At 38.8% G+C, this 14,383-nt stretch overlaps 2 protein-coding genes across 4 annotated transcripts in view; one reads left to right on the top strand and one right to left on the bottom strand.

Annotated features, from left to right (window-relative positions):
- Window positions 1–9,129, top strand: part of LOC121388868 (hydrocephalus-inducing protein-like) — a 237,898-nt gene extending 228,769 nt beyond the window's left edge. For all 3 annotated transcript variants that reach the window (XM_041520391.1, XM_041520392.1, XM_041520390.1), the window contains exons 79-82: window positions 903–1,053; window positions 2,044–2,274; window positions 5,526–5,750; window positions 8,483–9,129. In XM_041520391.1, coding sequence (XP_041376325.1) covers window positions 903–1,053; window positions 2,044–2,274; window positions 5,526–5,750; window positions 8,483–8,983 — 1,108 coding nt within the window. In that variant the 3' untranslated portion in view covers window positions 8,984–9,129. The remainder of the gene's footprint in view (window positions 1–902; window positions 1,054–2,043; window positions 2,275–5,525; window positions 5,751–8,482) is intronic.
- Window positions 9,130–12,917: 3,788 nt separating this feature from the next.
- LOC121387974 lies at window positions 12,918–14,240 on the bottom strand. Its single transcript, XM_041519159.1, has 4 exons — window positions 14,187–14,240; window positions 13,707–13,878; window positions 13,281–13,493; window positions 12,918–13,034 (listed from the first exon to the last, which is right to left on the bottom strand). The coding sequence occupies exons 2-4, from the start codon at window positions 13,872–13,874 to the stop codon at window positions 12,924–12,926; spliced, it is 492 nt and encodes a 163-aa protein (XP_041375093.1). The 5' UTR covers window positions 13,875–13,878; window positions 14,187–14,240; the 3' UTR covers window positions 12,918–12,923.
- Between the last annotated feature and the right edge of the window lie 143 nt (window positions 14,241–14,383).

Here is a 14,383-nt window from a genome sequence, read left to right as displayed (position 1 = left end):
CACGGAATTTTCACAAAATGTAATCTCATACAATATTATTTTCTCACAAATATGTGCAGACGTGAATTGCTATGTCAGGGGTGCAGAAATGGAAAATATTTCACTAGCCCACCAGAATTTCTACAAGCCAGACTATAGAATAATATATTATTAACAATATTATTATTAATTTTTTTTCTCCATTTTTATTAACATGATATCCACATACATAATACAAGATAGACATAAATATAATACATAGTTACATGAAGATTTAATGTATCAATTTCCTTTCTTCTCTCCTCCCCCCCCCCCCCCCCCCCCCCCCCCATTAAAAAAAAGACAAAAGACAAAAACAACAGAGGCCAATTATGAACTCAATATTCTGGCTAGAAAACCAAAACAAAACCTACATTTTAAATAAATTGTGGCAGTTTGACCAAAATTTGGTGAATCTATCAGAATTACAAAAATCAATAGTCTTTGTTATACAATAGTAATCAGCCAACTCTTTCTGAATCTTTTTAAATTGGGTACATATGCATTGTAATGACTTTTGAATTGTGTTTAGTAACCAAACAATTGCATTAACTGGATCATTATTTCTAGTTAAAAAACCAAGAGTAACATTTTGTTTATTAAATTTAATATTATTACCAGTTTTTATATGAATCCAGTTTGAAATTAACAATATTATAATATAGAGTGTCTTCACTTAAAATGATATATAGATATATTGACAAAACATTAAGTAAGTGATCAACATTACATATGGTAAAATGAAATCAAATAGAAAGACAGACTGGTTGTTGCATTTTTTAACTTGTCCATCAGAATTTGTACCCACATTTGGCAAGTACTTTCTGCAGCCTTGCTGTGTGCTCCTTTAGCCTGTTTCATTGTCATGTGTGGTCATTGTTCAGGTTCCGCGTGAAGACGGAGGTGCTCAAGGCCGACAAGGCGGATCCAGGAATCATTGTGAAGGGCATGGACTTCATCGACGTGCCGGCCAACTCCAAGAAGAACTACAAGCTCAGCTTCTACAGCTACAAGGAAGTTTACGTCATCTTCAAGGTGCAATGTAACATCTTAATACATCTAATATATACACATTATCCTTGTCATAGGCAGATAGATTTTAATGTATATTGTCATCTGTTGTAATGCACTGGATGGATGGACATGGATTTTAATATATGTTGTTATCTGTTGTAAAGCGCTGGCTGGCTGGAGATGGATGGATGGATGGACGGACTAACAGACATGGATGGACGGACAGACGAATGATGGTTGGGGGATTGATTGATCTTGGATTGGTCAAATAAATGGATATATGGAGAGATGGAATGAATGATGAATTTGTTTTTTGGTACGAGTAAATAAAAAGAGATTATTATCGGCAATACCGCTGCAAAAAGCTATTGCAAAATTGATTTGCAACAGCATTTTTATCATTATCAAATATATACTTTGTTATTATAAAATGATCTGAATTTCGAGGCATGTATTATTTTTCCATTAATTTTGATATAAAATCTTACTGCTTGTGAACACAGGGAAAGCATACTTTACATGGTACATCAAATTCTGCCATGGTACATCATAGAATGTACTAGCTGGTCAAAATGCTTGACAAATTATGTTTTGTTTTTGTTTTTTAAACAACATTTTAGGAAATATGTTTTAACCCATCAAAATGCTTAATTCACTACTTTTTTTTCCACTGTACTTTTACAGGTGATGGGGCGGGACGTAGCCTAGTGGTAAAGTGCTCGCCTGATGCGCAGTTGGTCTGGGATCGATCCCCGTCGGTGGGCACATTGGGCTATTTCTCGTTCCAGCCAGTACTCCATGACTGGTATATCAAAGGCCGTGGTATTTACTATTCTGTCTGTGGGATGGTGCATATAAAAGATCCCTTGCTACTAATGGAAAAAAATGTAGCGGCTTTCCTCTCTAAGACTATATGTCAAAATTACCAAATGTTTGACATCCAATAGCCGATGATTAATAAATCAATATGCTCTAGTGGTGTTGTTAAACAAAACAAACTTTTTTTGACAGGTGACCTTCACAAATGAGCACTCTGGCGAGTTCCAGTTTTACGAACTCCTGTTTCGATCAACGAAACCGGACGTGATATCGACCATAGAGCTGACAACCCGTGTGAGAGAAGCGATCTCGCACACGATTGCGATGTCGAACCCACTGACACATGCCATCACCATGACCGTACAGACCACCCTGGCTGAGGTGCAGGTGCCCGCCCTCATAGCCTTACCCCCAGAGAAAGAGGTAAAGCCAGTATTTTCAATAATACATTGCGAGTCGCTACATAATTCATAAAGCATTAAACAGAAGTTGCCAATCAAGTTTCATATTCATTACATACTGCTGATAATTAGGGAATAACTATCTTGTATTTCACCATTTGTTAATGCAGGTTTTGCAGTTGCACATTGAGATTCACCAGCGACGAAGAGCAGAGAAGGTAAAACGGATATTTGCGACTATAAAACCAGCATTAATGTCCGCAAATGGTCAAATACAACATACGTTACAGTACATAGTTATCTCCATTCTAATTCAATAAATGCATTTTTTAAAAACAATTTGTTTAAATAACTATTTTTTTCGGAATTAATGCAGAGTTAACAAAAACCTCATCACTATGATTGTCGTCCGCCTTATAAAATAATTACAAAGCAAACAAATAAATTGATACAACTGTTGCTCCTAATTACATTTTTGTATTTTATTGTTTTATTTATCAGCAATGCCAACCATTACTACCGATTTTACTTATTATTTCGAATACTAATTATGACAACTGGGGCTAACAAAGATATTCCTGTCAGCATCACACATGTGATGTTACATGTTTATAAACAGCATTTACGCCATAAACTTTAAAGGACCACACATTTTGCTTTAGAAAAGATTCAATGTGAAAGTTTAAAAGTACATAGGAGCAACTAAATATTGAGAAGTAGTGTATGAATATGGAAATGGGCTCTTCCCCCAAATTTCCAACATGTTAATGCTGGTTTTATTACCACAAATGGATTTGATTAGTCGATCAATTTCGCATTATATGCAGAGTTAATTAGAATCTACATTTTGAAACACAAAATGTTACCTGGTAAAACAAATTATTTTTTTGCGAGTGTGAATTTAGGATTTCCAAAGGTTGGGATGACAAGTTTAAAACTCCTGAGATCCACTGGTTCAATAGCAGGCTGAAGAAAGGGACCGGCCACCTCTCTTCAGTGGTGTCATGTTTCAACTTTATGGGTCATTTCATCTAATGACAGGGCTTTTAGATTATGGTAGCCCCACTCCCATGGCTAGTGATATTCAATATTGGGCTAGTAAATAACTACTATAGCCATGCCCAATGGCTAGTGAATTTTTGTTAGTCAGATGTTGCTGTTACGTTTATTTTGTAAATATGAATATCCTGCCCTCACCCCACCCCTCAATGTTAGTGTTTTCAAGCTCTATCTCCCGTTTTAGGTGACATATCCGATTATTACTATTATTTAGTAAAATTGTATTAACTTAAAGTAAAGTAGGGCTAGTGAACTTTTAATCGTGGCTAGTACATTTTGTAAATCACTGATCCCAAGGCTAGTGGATTTTATAAATCACTGATCCCAAGGCTAGTGGATTTTATAAATCACTGATCCCAAGGCTAGTGGATTTTATAAATCACTGATCCCAAGGCTAGTGGATTTTATAAATCACTGATCCCAAGGCTAGTGGATTTTATAAATCACTGATCCCAAGGCTAGTGGATTTTATAAATCACTGATCCCAAGGCTAGTGGATTTTATAAATCACTGATCCCAAGGCTAGTGGATTTTATAAATCACTGATCCCAAGGCTAGTGGATTTTATAAACGTTCTAGAAGCTCTATAATGATTTTCGCTAATAGATTGGATTTGATCTGAAATGGTGTTAAATGACCTGCATTATTAGCTATAGTTTAGAGGTTTCATCTTTTTAAACATTGTTTCAGCTTGTATTTTTAAATGGGCATCACATCCCTGTCTCTCAGATCCACATCCATTCCACATAGTGATCTCAGCACCACTATCCTCGTAAATACCTACCATCGTGACCTTAACTTTTTTCTACGATCACCAGCTTGTTCCACAACGCAGTGTAGCTTGCTATCCTCGTAAATACCTACCATTGTGACCTTAACGATCACCAGCCTGTTCCACAACACAGTGTAGCTTACTATCCTCGTAAATACCTACCATCGTGACCTTAACTTTTTTCTACGATCACCAACCTGTTCCACAACACAGTGTAGCTTGCTATCCTCGTAAATACCTACCATCGTGACCTTAACTTTTTTCTACGATCACCAGCCTGTTCCACAACGCAGTGTAGGTTGCTATCCTCGTAAATACCTACCATCGTGACCTTAACTTTTTTCTACGATCACCAGCCTGTTCCACAACGCAGTGTAGCTTGCTATCCTCGTAAATACCTACCATCGTGACCTTAACTTTTTTCTACGATCACCAGCCTGTTCCACAACCCAGTGTAGCTTACTATCCTCGTAAATACCTACCATCGCGATCTTAACTTTTTTCTACGATCACCAGCCCATTCTACGATGCAGCGTAGCTTACCATCGTCATAAATTTTGGTGAAAATTTACAATCGGTATGAGGCAGTTGTCAGCCGCTAGGCTTCTTAAATCAATCCAAACTGAAATTATTTACACACAAAAAACCCCAACATTTTTGTAGGAGGATGGAACATACTGTATTTTTATTTTTTTAATAGACCTACAGGCCTGGAACATTATGAATTTCATCGGTAGTCACAGTGGAATAACTAGATGTTAAGATACAATGAATATAATGTTATACTGACTGTCCAGGTAGAAGGATTGTAATCTGCATTGGTAACTAAGTTTTAAATAAAATGATATTTTATTTTATTGAATGACACTAAAATATTGTTCTATGTGCAAAATAAATGTTTTCTCATAGTATATGTGTTTGGATATTGATAAATGTATTTACTTTACAATTTGAAAACGTTTAAGTCGGGCAAGTAAAAAAAAACCAAGGGCAAGGGAAAGTGCTGTCAAAATTTGTCTTAAGCACGAACAGCTGTGACCATGTGTCCGATGCCATGTAACCGTAGTCAAAATGTGTTTAGTGCATTGTTAAATATAGACTGAGAGAAAGAAATAGAACACTTGCTGGTCTTGTAGAGAAGATTTCAGTGACTATTAGCATCATAATGTCTGTATAAACTACAAACATGTATAATAGGACTGAATGACAGTAATGTGGGATTGAATGATAGTAATGAGATTGAATATCAGTAATGTGAGACTTAATGACAGTAATGTGAGATTGAATGTCAGTAATGTGAGATTGAATGTCAGTAACTCAGTTTCCTGACACTATATGGATGAGGGTTTTGGTTACAGTCACTGTTTCCTTGATGTGTGATCCCTTATTTCTTTCTATCAAACTTTTCCAGATATTAAATTGACTGTGATGTTCTTTTACAGACTGACTTGACTTTGGAATACTTTCCATTGAAAGTGGGGAACACCCGGGGCCGGTTAGAGTTTGGCTGCACTGATCTTGGTGTCTACCCGTATGATCTGGATCTAACTGCCACTCCCGCCGCCCCCGAAAAACCCTTGTACTTCCGCACTTTCCTTGGACAGAGCCATGTGCAGGTGGCAAAATTCTCAAACTGTGTTAAACAGAAAACAGAGTACGTTTGCAAGGTTAGTAAATACTAAGCAAAGAATTATAAATTAAAAGAAATAATTTGTCTTCCCTTGATGGAATCCAAAAGACAAGACAGCAGCAGAAGTGACAATGTCAACTTGTACATTTAACTCCAATATTAAGTTTAGCTTCAGTTGTACAAATTAACTCCCAGATCAATAACATTTATTTGTCAAACCATAGGGGACTGTATGTTTCGCCTCAGTCTTTTTGTCGGTTCTGTCCCAAATTAAGTTGTCCAGATTTGTTTTTTTAGCAATGCCTCAAGAAATTGAGCTGAGATTTTATGAGTATGCATGTTTATCATGTACTCTTACTGATCAGGTTTGACTTACATGGCGATTTACCCATTTTTGATGCAGTTATGGCTCTTGAACTTGGGAGATATGAAAATGTGTTTTCCTTACTTTTTTTGGCACAATGCCTCAAGATTTTGTGAATAGCTTTATCATGTACTTTTACAGACTAAGTTTGACTTTTATGGTGATTTACCTATTTTTCACAGAGTTATGGCCCTTGAATTTAGACATAGGAAAGGTTTTTGACCTGGTACAGGACATGTATTGCTTTAACAGTATTCTAAGAATACTAGTTAACTTTTATATATTTTTTTTTAAACTAGATTAATCCTACATATTACATGATACATCTTATTTGGGACATTTAATTCTATTGAATTCTTCTTTAAAATAATTTATTTTTTGTAGTCTTTTTTTTTTTAAATTTTAAATCAGTATGTTTGCAGAATGGTGGTCCCATTCTCTTTTGTTTTTTCCTTGTCCTAACCAATACGCCATGACTGGTATATCAAAGGTTGTTCTGTCTATGGGAAATGCATTTAAAAGATCCCTTGCTGTTAATTTTGGTTTGGTTTGTTTAACGACGATAATAGTCTACAAACATACCGATTTAAAAAAAAGATTTGGCAATTTCGACATATAGTCTTCATCTAATGCAGCAAGGGATCTTTTATATGCCCTTTCCCACAGACAGGGTAGCACATACCACTGCCTTTGATATACCAGTCGTGGTGCACTGGCTGGAACGAGAAAAAGCCCAATGGGCCCACCGACAGGGATCGATCCCAAACTGACCATGCATCAAGCAAGCACTTTACCACTGGGCTACGTCTCCCCCCTGCTGTTAATGTAAAAATGTAGTGGGTTTTTTCCTGTCCTAAACAGTGCACCACAACTGGTATATTGCAGACCATGGTTTTGACCGGCCTCGGTGGCGTTGTGGCAGGCCATCGGTCTACAGGCTGGTAGGTACTGGGTTCGGATCCCAGTCGAGGCATGGGATTTTTAATCCAGAAACTGACTCCAAACCCTGAGTGAGTGCTCCGCAAGGCTCAATGGGTAGGTGTAAACCACTTGCACCGACCAGTGATCCATAACTGGTTCAACAAAGGCCATGGTTTGTGCTATCCTGCCTGTGGGAAGTGCAAATAAAAGATCCCTTGCTGCCAATCGGAAGAGTAGCCCATGTAGTGGCGACAGCGGGTTTCCTCTCAAAATCTGTGTGGTCCTTAACCATATGTCTGACGCCATATAACCGTAAATAAAATGTGTTGAGTGCGTCGTTAAATAAAACACTTTTTTTTTTTTTTTTCTTTACCATGGTTTGTGTGTTTTTGTCTAAGAAATTGCATATAAAATATATCTAAACTTACCCCAGTTTCACACTGGCAGTTATACAACAGGCGTCTGTGTAGAGGGGGGGTTTCAATATATTTTTTAAAGTAGCATGACTCAATCTTCTCTAAAAAAAATTGTTCTCTACAGTACAGACCCCACCAGCACAATTTCTTGCTGTATAAGTATTCTTTATATCCACATGAAACTGATCCAGCTCCTAATAAAAGTATAGCAGCTGTTAATACTATAGAGCTCTTACAACAGTATCATACTGTTTCAGCTACATTGACAAACACCTCAATAAAATGAAGACCTATCAATTTTATTAGTCCCCTACTGGTCCAACCAAAGTGGACTATAGGTTTCATCTCCGTCCTTCTGTCTGTCCATCCGTCCGTCCATTCCACATAGATCTCTGGATGGTTTTTTTTAGAATGTCTTGAGATATTGAGCTGAAATTTTGTGTATAGCTTTATAATGTACTATTACAGATAAACGTTTGACTTTCATTGTGATTTACCCATTTTTGATGGGAGTTATAGCCCTTTATAGATGAAATTTTATATATATATATATATATATAGCTTTATCACGTACTTTAATGGTGATTTACGCACTTTTCACAGAGGTATTGGGTGAGGTAGGGGTGTATTGCTTTAGTAGTACTCCCATAATGCTCGTTTGCTGTGTCGATGCTTTACAACCATATAATGAAAATCCATTGCATCATTAAATGACATTAAGGTGATGTTACATTATAATGATTCGAGTGTGAACCACTTGATATAATGTGAAACATTGCATTGCCAGCATTCACACTGAATGTGATTTAAATATGATCAATGTAGGGAATTCAGTGTCAGATCGTTTTCAATGCGAACACAGGATATACATGTATGTAAGTTTTGAAATAATCATAAGCAGCATTTTCAAATGTGATCAAATATTGAACAATATTCCTTTGTTGCTGGTAGACAAAAATTGTTTTAAATCAAATTTTCATTTGTATTCAAGATGGAGTTGGAAGTGTACAATTTTTAAAACAAGTGTTTTGTTAAGCTTTTCCTGTAACATGGATTTTTATATTACAGGTCGACAACCCCGATTTTTCTGTCTCCAAATCCATTACAGTCTCTGGAGTTGGCACAGAAGTTACCCTGGAAGTTGTGTTCGAACCGTCAGAAGTAAGCGAACAACGTGCCATGTTGACTTTCACTTCGCCTGTGGGAGGAGAATTCTGCTTCCCTTTGTTTGGTTCGTGTCTCCCACCCAAACCACAGGGACCGTTTGTTGTTAGAGTTGGCAGCCAGACAAACATCATCTTCCGAAACATCTTCCGGAGTGCAACCCAGTTTCTGTTCCAGGTGGACAATCCCCTGTTCAGCCTGATGAAGTATTCCGACACGCTTCGGTCGCGGAAAGATTACAAGATCAACATTTCGTTCACTGACAACAGCAGCAGTAACAGCAAGAAGGTGAAGACGTCTGCGGCAGCTCCCGTGACAGCCCAGCTCATCGTGACCTGTGCGCACTCAGCAGGAGGGTCGAACAATGCGGAGTGGGTTTACTACCTGAAGGGCGTCACTCAGTGATTGCAGACTGCCACCAGACCCGCAGCAATTGTGGGGAAGGGGGACTGTATGCCCACTCATTTGAAGACCAAGATGCTTATTTTTTGGTGGTCCTACTATATATAAAAACAATAATACCAAATAAAATAAAATTATTTTTAACTGTTCTTCACTTCACATATTTTCTTCATACCTAGTCTCTCTGATTATTAAGTAAAGTAAAATTTTATTAGAGTAGTTCCAAAATTAATCACACAGAGGGCAACATAATAATTAATAATTTTTATATCTGGTGTGGCTGCTGCAGGGTTTTTTTTTATATAATGGTTAAAATTTGAAATAAACTTATTTTAAAGGTGTGGATATTATATACTTAACCAAAAAAGTTTAGCAAGTTTTTCTAAATGACTGTTGCTTCCAAATAAATTAAAATAAAGTGATAAAAATTGGTAATATGTTAGTTGCATATGCCCTGTCACTTTGGGTAATGAAAATAACACCATTTGTCATATCGCACGCCGCTATGTGTACTGCAAGTGCAAACGCGGTGCGCTGGTGCTGTCGCAGAAGCGCGTGCAATACGGATGTATTGAAATCACATTTTGATGCACTGAACCAACATTATCCAAAAACAAAAGGAAGAATTTATCCTGTTATAATGGGTCGCCGTCCAGGCTTAACGGAAAATGAACGTCATGAAGTAATGGGACGGCTTAACGCCGGCCAACGTGTACACGACGTCGCTCAGTACTTTCGTGTTCATGACGGTACCATATCACGACTCCGACAACGCGTACACCAAACTGAGCAAGTGCGAGATCGACCACGTTCTGGTAGACCACGATTAACTACTCCAAGGAAAGATAGGTATTTAGTGACGTTCGAAAGTGCTCCTCGTTTAGCCCGTACTTTGCAGCAAACCACAGGCACTAGAATTCATGCTCAAACTGTCTGTAACCGTTTCCATGCTGCTGGATTACAAGCACGTTGCCCTGTTGTTGCTGTTCCCCTGACAGCACGTCACATTCAGGAAGTCTGAGATGGGCCAGAATACACCAACACTGGCGACGCAGACAATGGGATCAGACATTATTCACAGACGAATCCAGCTTTTGTGTTCAGTTTGCGGATGGTAGGCGTCGTGTATGTAGGCGACGGGGAGAACGATATGATGCAGACAACGTCATTTAGCATGACCGATTTGGCGGTGGCAGTGTCATGGTCTGGGCCGGATTTCATCGTGGAGGTAAAACAGATCTCGTTACTGCGACGAGATCATTACACCAGTGGTCATTCCATTCCTGCAGCAGCATCCTGGCTTTCTGTTTCAACATGACAACGCTAGACCACATACCGCTAGGCTAACCACTAATCTTCTTGAGCGGAACCACATCCAAGTGTTGAACTGGCCACCAAAGTCCCCTGACTTGTCCCCAATTGAGCATGTATGGGACCTACTGGGCCGTAGGGTACGCGAAAACCATCCTCATATCCTTAATGTCCATGACCTACAAATTGCTCTGAACCGGGAATGGAACGCAATTACTGTTCCTGAGATTAATGGTCTCATTAGAAGCATGAGACAATGATGTAGTGCTGTCATCAATGCCGCTGGTGCACACACACATTATTGAGCCTCTCTCAACATTTTGGTAGATGTACCCCTCCGCTTCATCAGTTGACATTAAAGTGACGACGTTGACACCGTGACGGTGTTACTGCTGGCTACATTCAGAAATGCTGTATCAATGAAATAAGGTGTACAAATAAATTCAACATCCAATCAGGTTGTCTGTATTTCATATCTTGTACGTAATTGCTAAACTTATTTGGCACAGTATATATATATATATATATATATATATATATATATATATATATATATATATATATATAAAGAATTACCTCGCACCCCTGTGTGATCAATTGTGGAACAGCCCTTAGACTTAGACTTAGATACGTTTTTAACGTGCCCATATACCTCTATGGTTTCGGGCACAGCCCTTAGATAAGTGTGTTTATGAAACTAAAAATCGCGACTTTAGGCTTTAATAATGTCTAAACCATAAAAATAACATAGTTAAACATCTGGACCCATATTACGTTTACGTGCAAGAAGCACCTTATTCTCAAAGATGGTCGTAAATGTAAACGTAACTTAGTTGGATGTAAATCTACGATTTAACACTCTCACTGGAGTAATTAATAAAAACACATTAGAAACGATGGCTACCGGGTAAATAACAAATGCGCAAAACGCAATTTTGTTTGTCGTCTGCTAACAATAACATTGCGAACAGTGAACCATGGCATTTTGGTATTGGTGGGGATCCGCGTTTTGGTACGAACTTGAGGACATTTCTTAAAACGGAAAAGATAACTCATGAGAATTTGGCCGAGTCAAAAACATCGGTTCGATCACGAACAAAAATATCGCGTACGCCATCGCAAACTGCTTCATTTATTGGAAATACTGCTAGTTTCCGTAAATAATAGTAAATAACGGCGATCGTGCTTGATTTATTATATGTACACAACTTACGTGCAACGTTAGTTGCAACCTGAGGCACTCTTATATTTACGTCCATCTTTACACGTAACTTACGTTTTCGTTATTTCGTGAATAGCTCTTCAGTCGTAGATTTACGTTTACGTGTAAAACTAGGCTTACGATATTTTGTGAATATGGGTCCTGGAGTTTGAAATTCTTATGCACACATACAAAATGGATCTCCTACTAGAAGAGATACATTAACAATCAGATATATCATTAATCAAGAAAATATAATTTCATGAGTAGACACTTTTCACTATGGGTGAATTATTGTTTTTATTTATATACTAATGTTTTATCAGTCTATTCATGTGTTACAAATAACTCCACCTTTTAGGGGATTTGAAACATAGACCTAAGATTTGGTGGTGAGGAAGGAAGGAAATGTTTTATTTAACAACGCACTCAACACATTTTATTCATGGTTATATGGCATCGGACATATGGTTAAGGACCACACAGATATTGAGGGAAGGAACCTACTGTCGCCACTTCATGGGCTACTCTTTTTGATTAGCAGCAAGGGATCTTTTATATGCACCATCCCATAAACAGGATAACACATACCACGGCCTTTGATGTACCAGTCGTGGTGCACTTGCTGGAGTGAGAAATAGCCCAATGAGCCCACCTACAGGGATCGATCACAAACCGACCGCTTTACCACTGGACTATGTCTTGTCCCTTGGTGGCGAGGAATGCAAAACATTCCTGCTTGATGGTTTGATAATGTAAAACGCCTGCCTACTGTCCGGGAATTTTGTTCCTATCAGCAACCTGATATTTGATCAGAATGCCAACAATATATCTGTTACTTACATCACTACAGTCCGAACATTCTAAAATAGTTGATGTCATATGGGACACATATATCACGTGCAGTAACAAGGAATTCAAAAGAAAAGCAAGGAAAGGTGTTTGAAAAAGCAGACACTATGATATATATTATATGATATATGATGGGTAAAGACAAATCATTGGCCATGCCACTCTTCCACATCTTCACAGGATATGACACTACTTTTGCTTCATTTGGAAATGTAAAACGAGTCTGGGGTGGGGTTAATACTAGTAACCTGCAAAAAGGGGAACAAAGTGGAAACTATTCCACCCACATTTCATCTGCACTGCTAATCACCTTCTTTGCACTTTACAAGGATCTTTTTCTGCTCAGGTTTAGTCAATTTACCGTACACCACCAAAATATTGCTCACCCATGTACCAACCCCATCACCTCTCCCTGTATGCATATCGAAAGAAATGCGTATATATCTGTTAGGTGTTGTATGTCTACGTGCATGTCCATTCTCTCTCTCTCTCTCCCCCACCCTACTATCTCCAATTATTACTATCACGACAGCACTATTTACATACCATGGCTTTGGTGTTGTGGGGCATCCCGTGGGATTAGGATATCGTCGGATATTCCCTGGATTGACGTAAGCACGTTTCCATGCACATAACACGACCCATCGCAATCTCGGTTAAACGTTTCCCCTGTATTAAGAGAAACGCCGCCTGTATAATAAAAAAAAGATGACGACACACAATTGCTTATCGATTTATCTTCCACAAAGTAGACAAAGATTTATCAAAAGAAATACATATATATCTGTTAGGTGTTGTGTGTCTATGTGCATGTCCATTCTCTCTCTCTCTCTCTCTCTCTCTCTCTCTCTCTCTCTCTCTCTCTCCTCTCTCTCTCTCTCTCTCTCTCTCTCACTATCTCTGATTATTACTATTATGACAGCACTATTTACATACCACGGCTTTGGTGTCGTGGGGCATCCCTGGGATTGGGAGAATCCCTTGTCCATCCACATCGCACAACCCATTGCATCTCGGAAGAGCGTTTTCACTCCGAGGGTTTCGTGTCATCGGATATTCCCTGGATAAACGTAAGCACGTTTCCATGCACATAACACGACCCATCGCAATCTCGGTTAAACGTTTCCCCTGCATTAAGAGAAACGCCGCCTGTATAATAAAAAAAAGAAGACGTGACACAATTGCTTATTGATTTATCTTCCACAAAGTAGACAAAGATTTATCAAAAGAAATACATATATATCTGTTAGGTGTTGTGTGTCTATGTGCATGCCCATTTCTCTCTCTCTCTCTCTCTCCCCCCCCCCCTCCCCCATCCCACTATCTCTGATTATTACTATTATGACAGCACTATTTACATAACACGGCTTTGGTGTCGTGGGGCATCCCTGGGATTGGGAGAATCCCTTGTCCATCCACATCGCACGACCCATTGCATCTCGGAAGAGCGTTTTCACTCCGAGGGTTTGGTGTCGTCGGATATTCCCTGGATTGACGTAAGCACATTTCCATGCACATAACACGACCCATCGCAATCTTGGTGCTGCCCTTTCTCTCCTCTCTCTCTCTCTCTCCTTTCTCTCTCTCTCTCTCCCTCCTCTCCTCTTCTCTCCTCTCCCCCCCTCCTCTCTCCTCTCTCTCCCCCCCCATCCCCATTCGGATTATAATTTGAAGCACATTACATACACGGTTTGGTGTCGTGGGGCTCCCTGGGATTGGGGAATCCCTTGTCCCCACATCCACACCCATGATTCGGAAAAGGGTTTTCACTCCGAGGGTTGGTTTGTCTCGGATTTCCCTGGATTGAGTAAGCAAATTTCATGCACATAACCGACCACGCAAATCTCGGTTAAACGTTTCCCCTGTTAAGAGAAACGCCGCGGGATAATAAAAAAAAAGATAGCCACAATTGCTTACGATTATCTTAAAAAATAGACAAAGAATGAAAAGAAATACATATATATCTTTAGGTGGTTGTGTCTATGTGTGCCTTCTTCTCTCTTCTTTCCTTTCTCTTTTTCTCTCTCTCCTCTTCTTCC

Source organism: Gigantopelta aegis, chromosome 14, assembly GCF_016097555.1.
Source record: "Gigantopelta aegis isolate Gae_Host chromosome 14, Gae_host_genome, whole genome shotgun sequence".
Taxonomy (NCBI): domain Eukaryota; kingdom Metazoa; phylum Mollusca; class Gastropoda; order Neomphalida; family Peltospiridae; genus Gigantopelta; species Gigantopelta aegis.
Note: the sequence above shows the minus strand (reverse complement) of the source record. Positions and strands in the feature narration are given on the sequence as shown.

Excerpts from the sequence above, each read along its gene's own strand:
- LOC121387974 (XM_041519159.1), bottom strand. The coding sequence starts at position 13,874 with ATGGGTCGTGTTATGTGCATGGAAATGTGCTTACGTCAATCCAGGGAA. Across the intron at positions 13,494-13,706 it reads CCCACGACACCAAAGCCGTG|GCGGCGTTTCTCTTAATGCA; the intron begins TTATGTAAATAG and ends TTTATTATACAG. Across the intron at positions 13,035-13,280 it reads CCCACGACACCAAAGCCGTG|GCGGCGTTTCTCTTAATACA; the intron begins GTATGTAAATAG and ends TTTATTATACAG.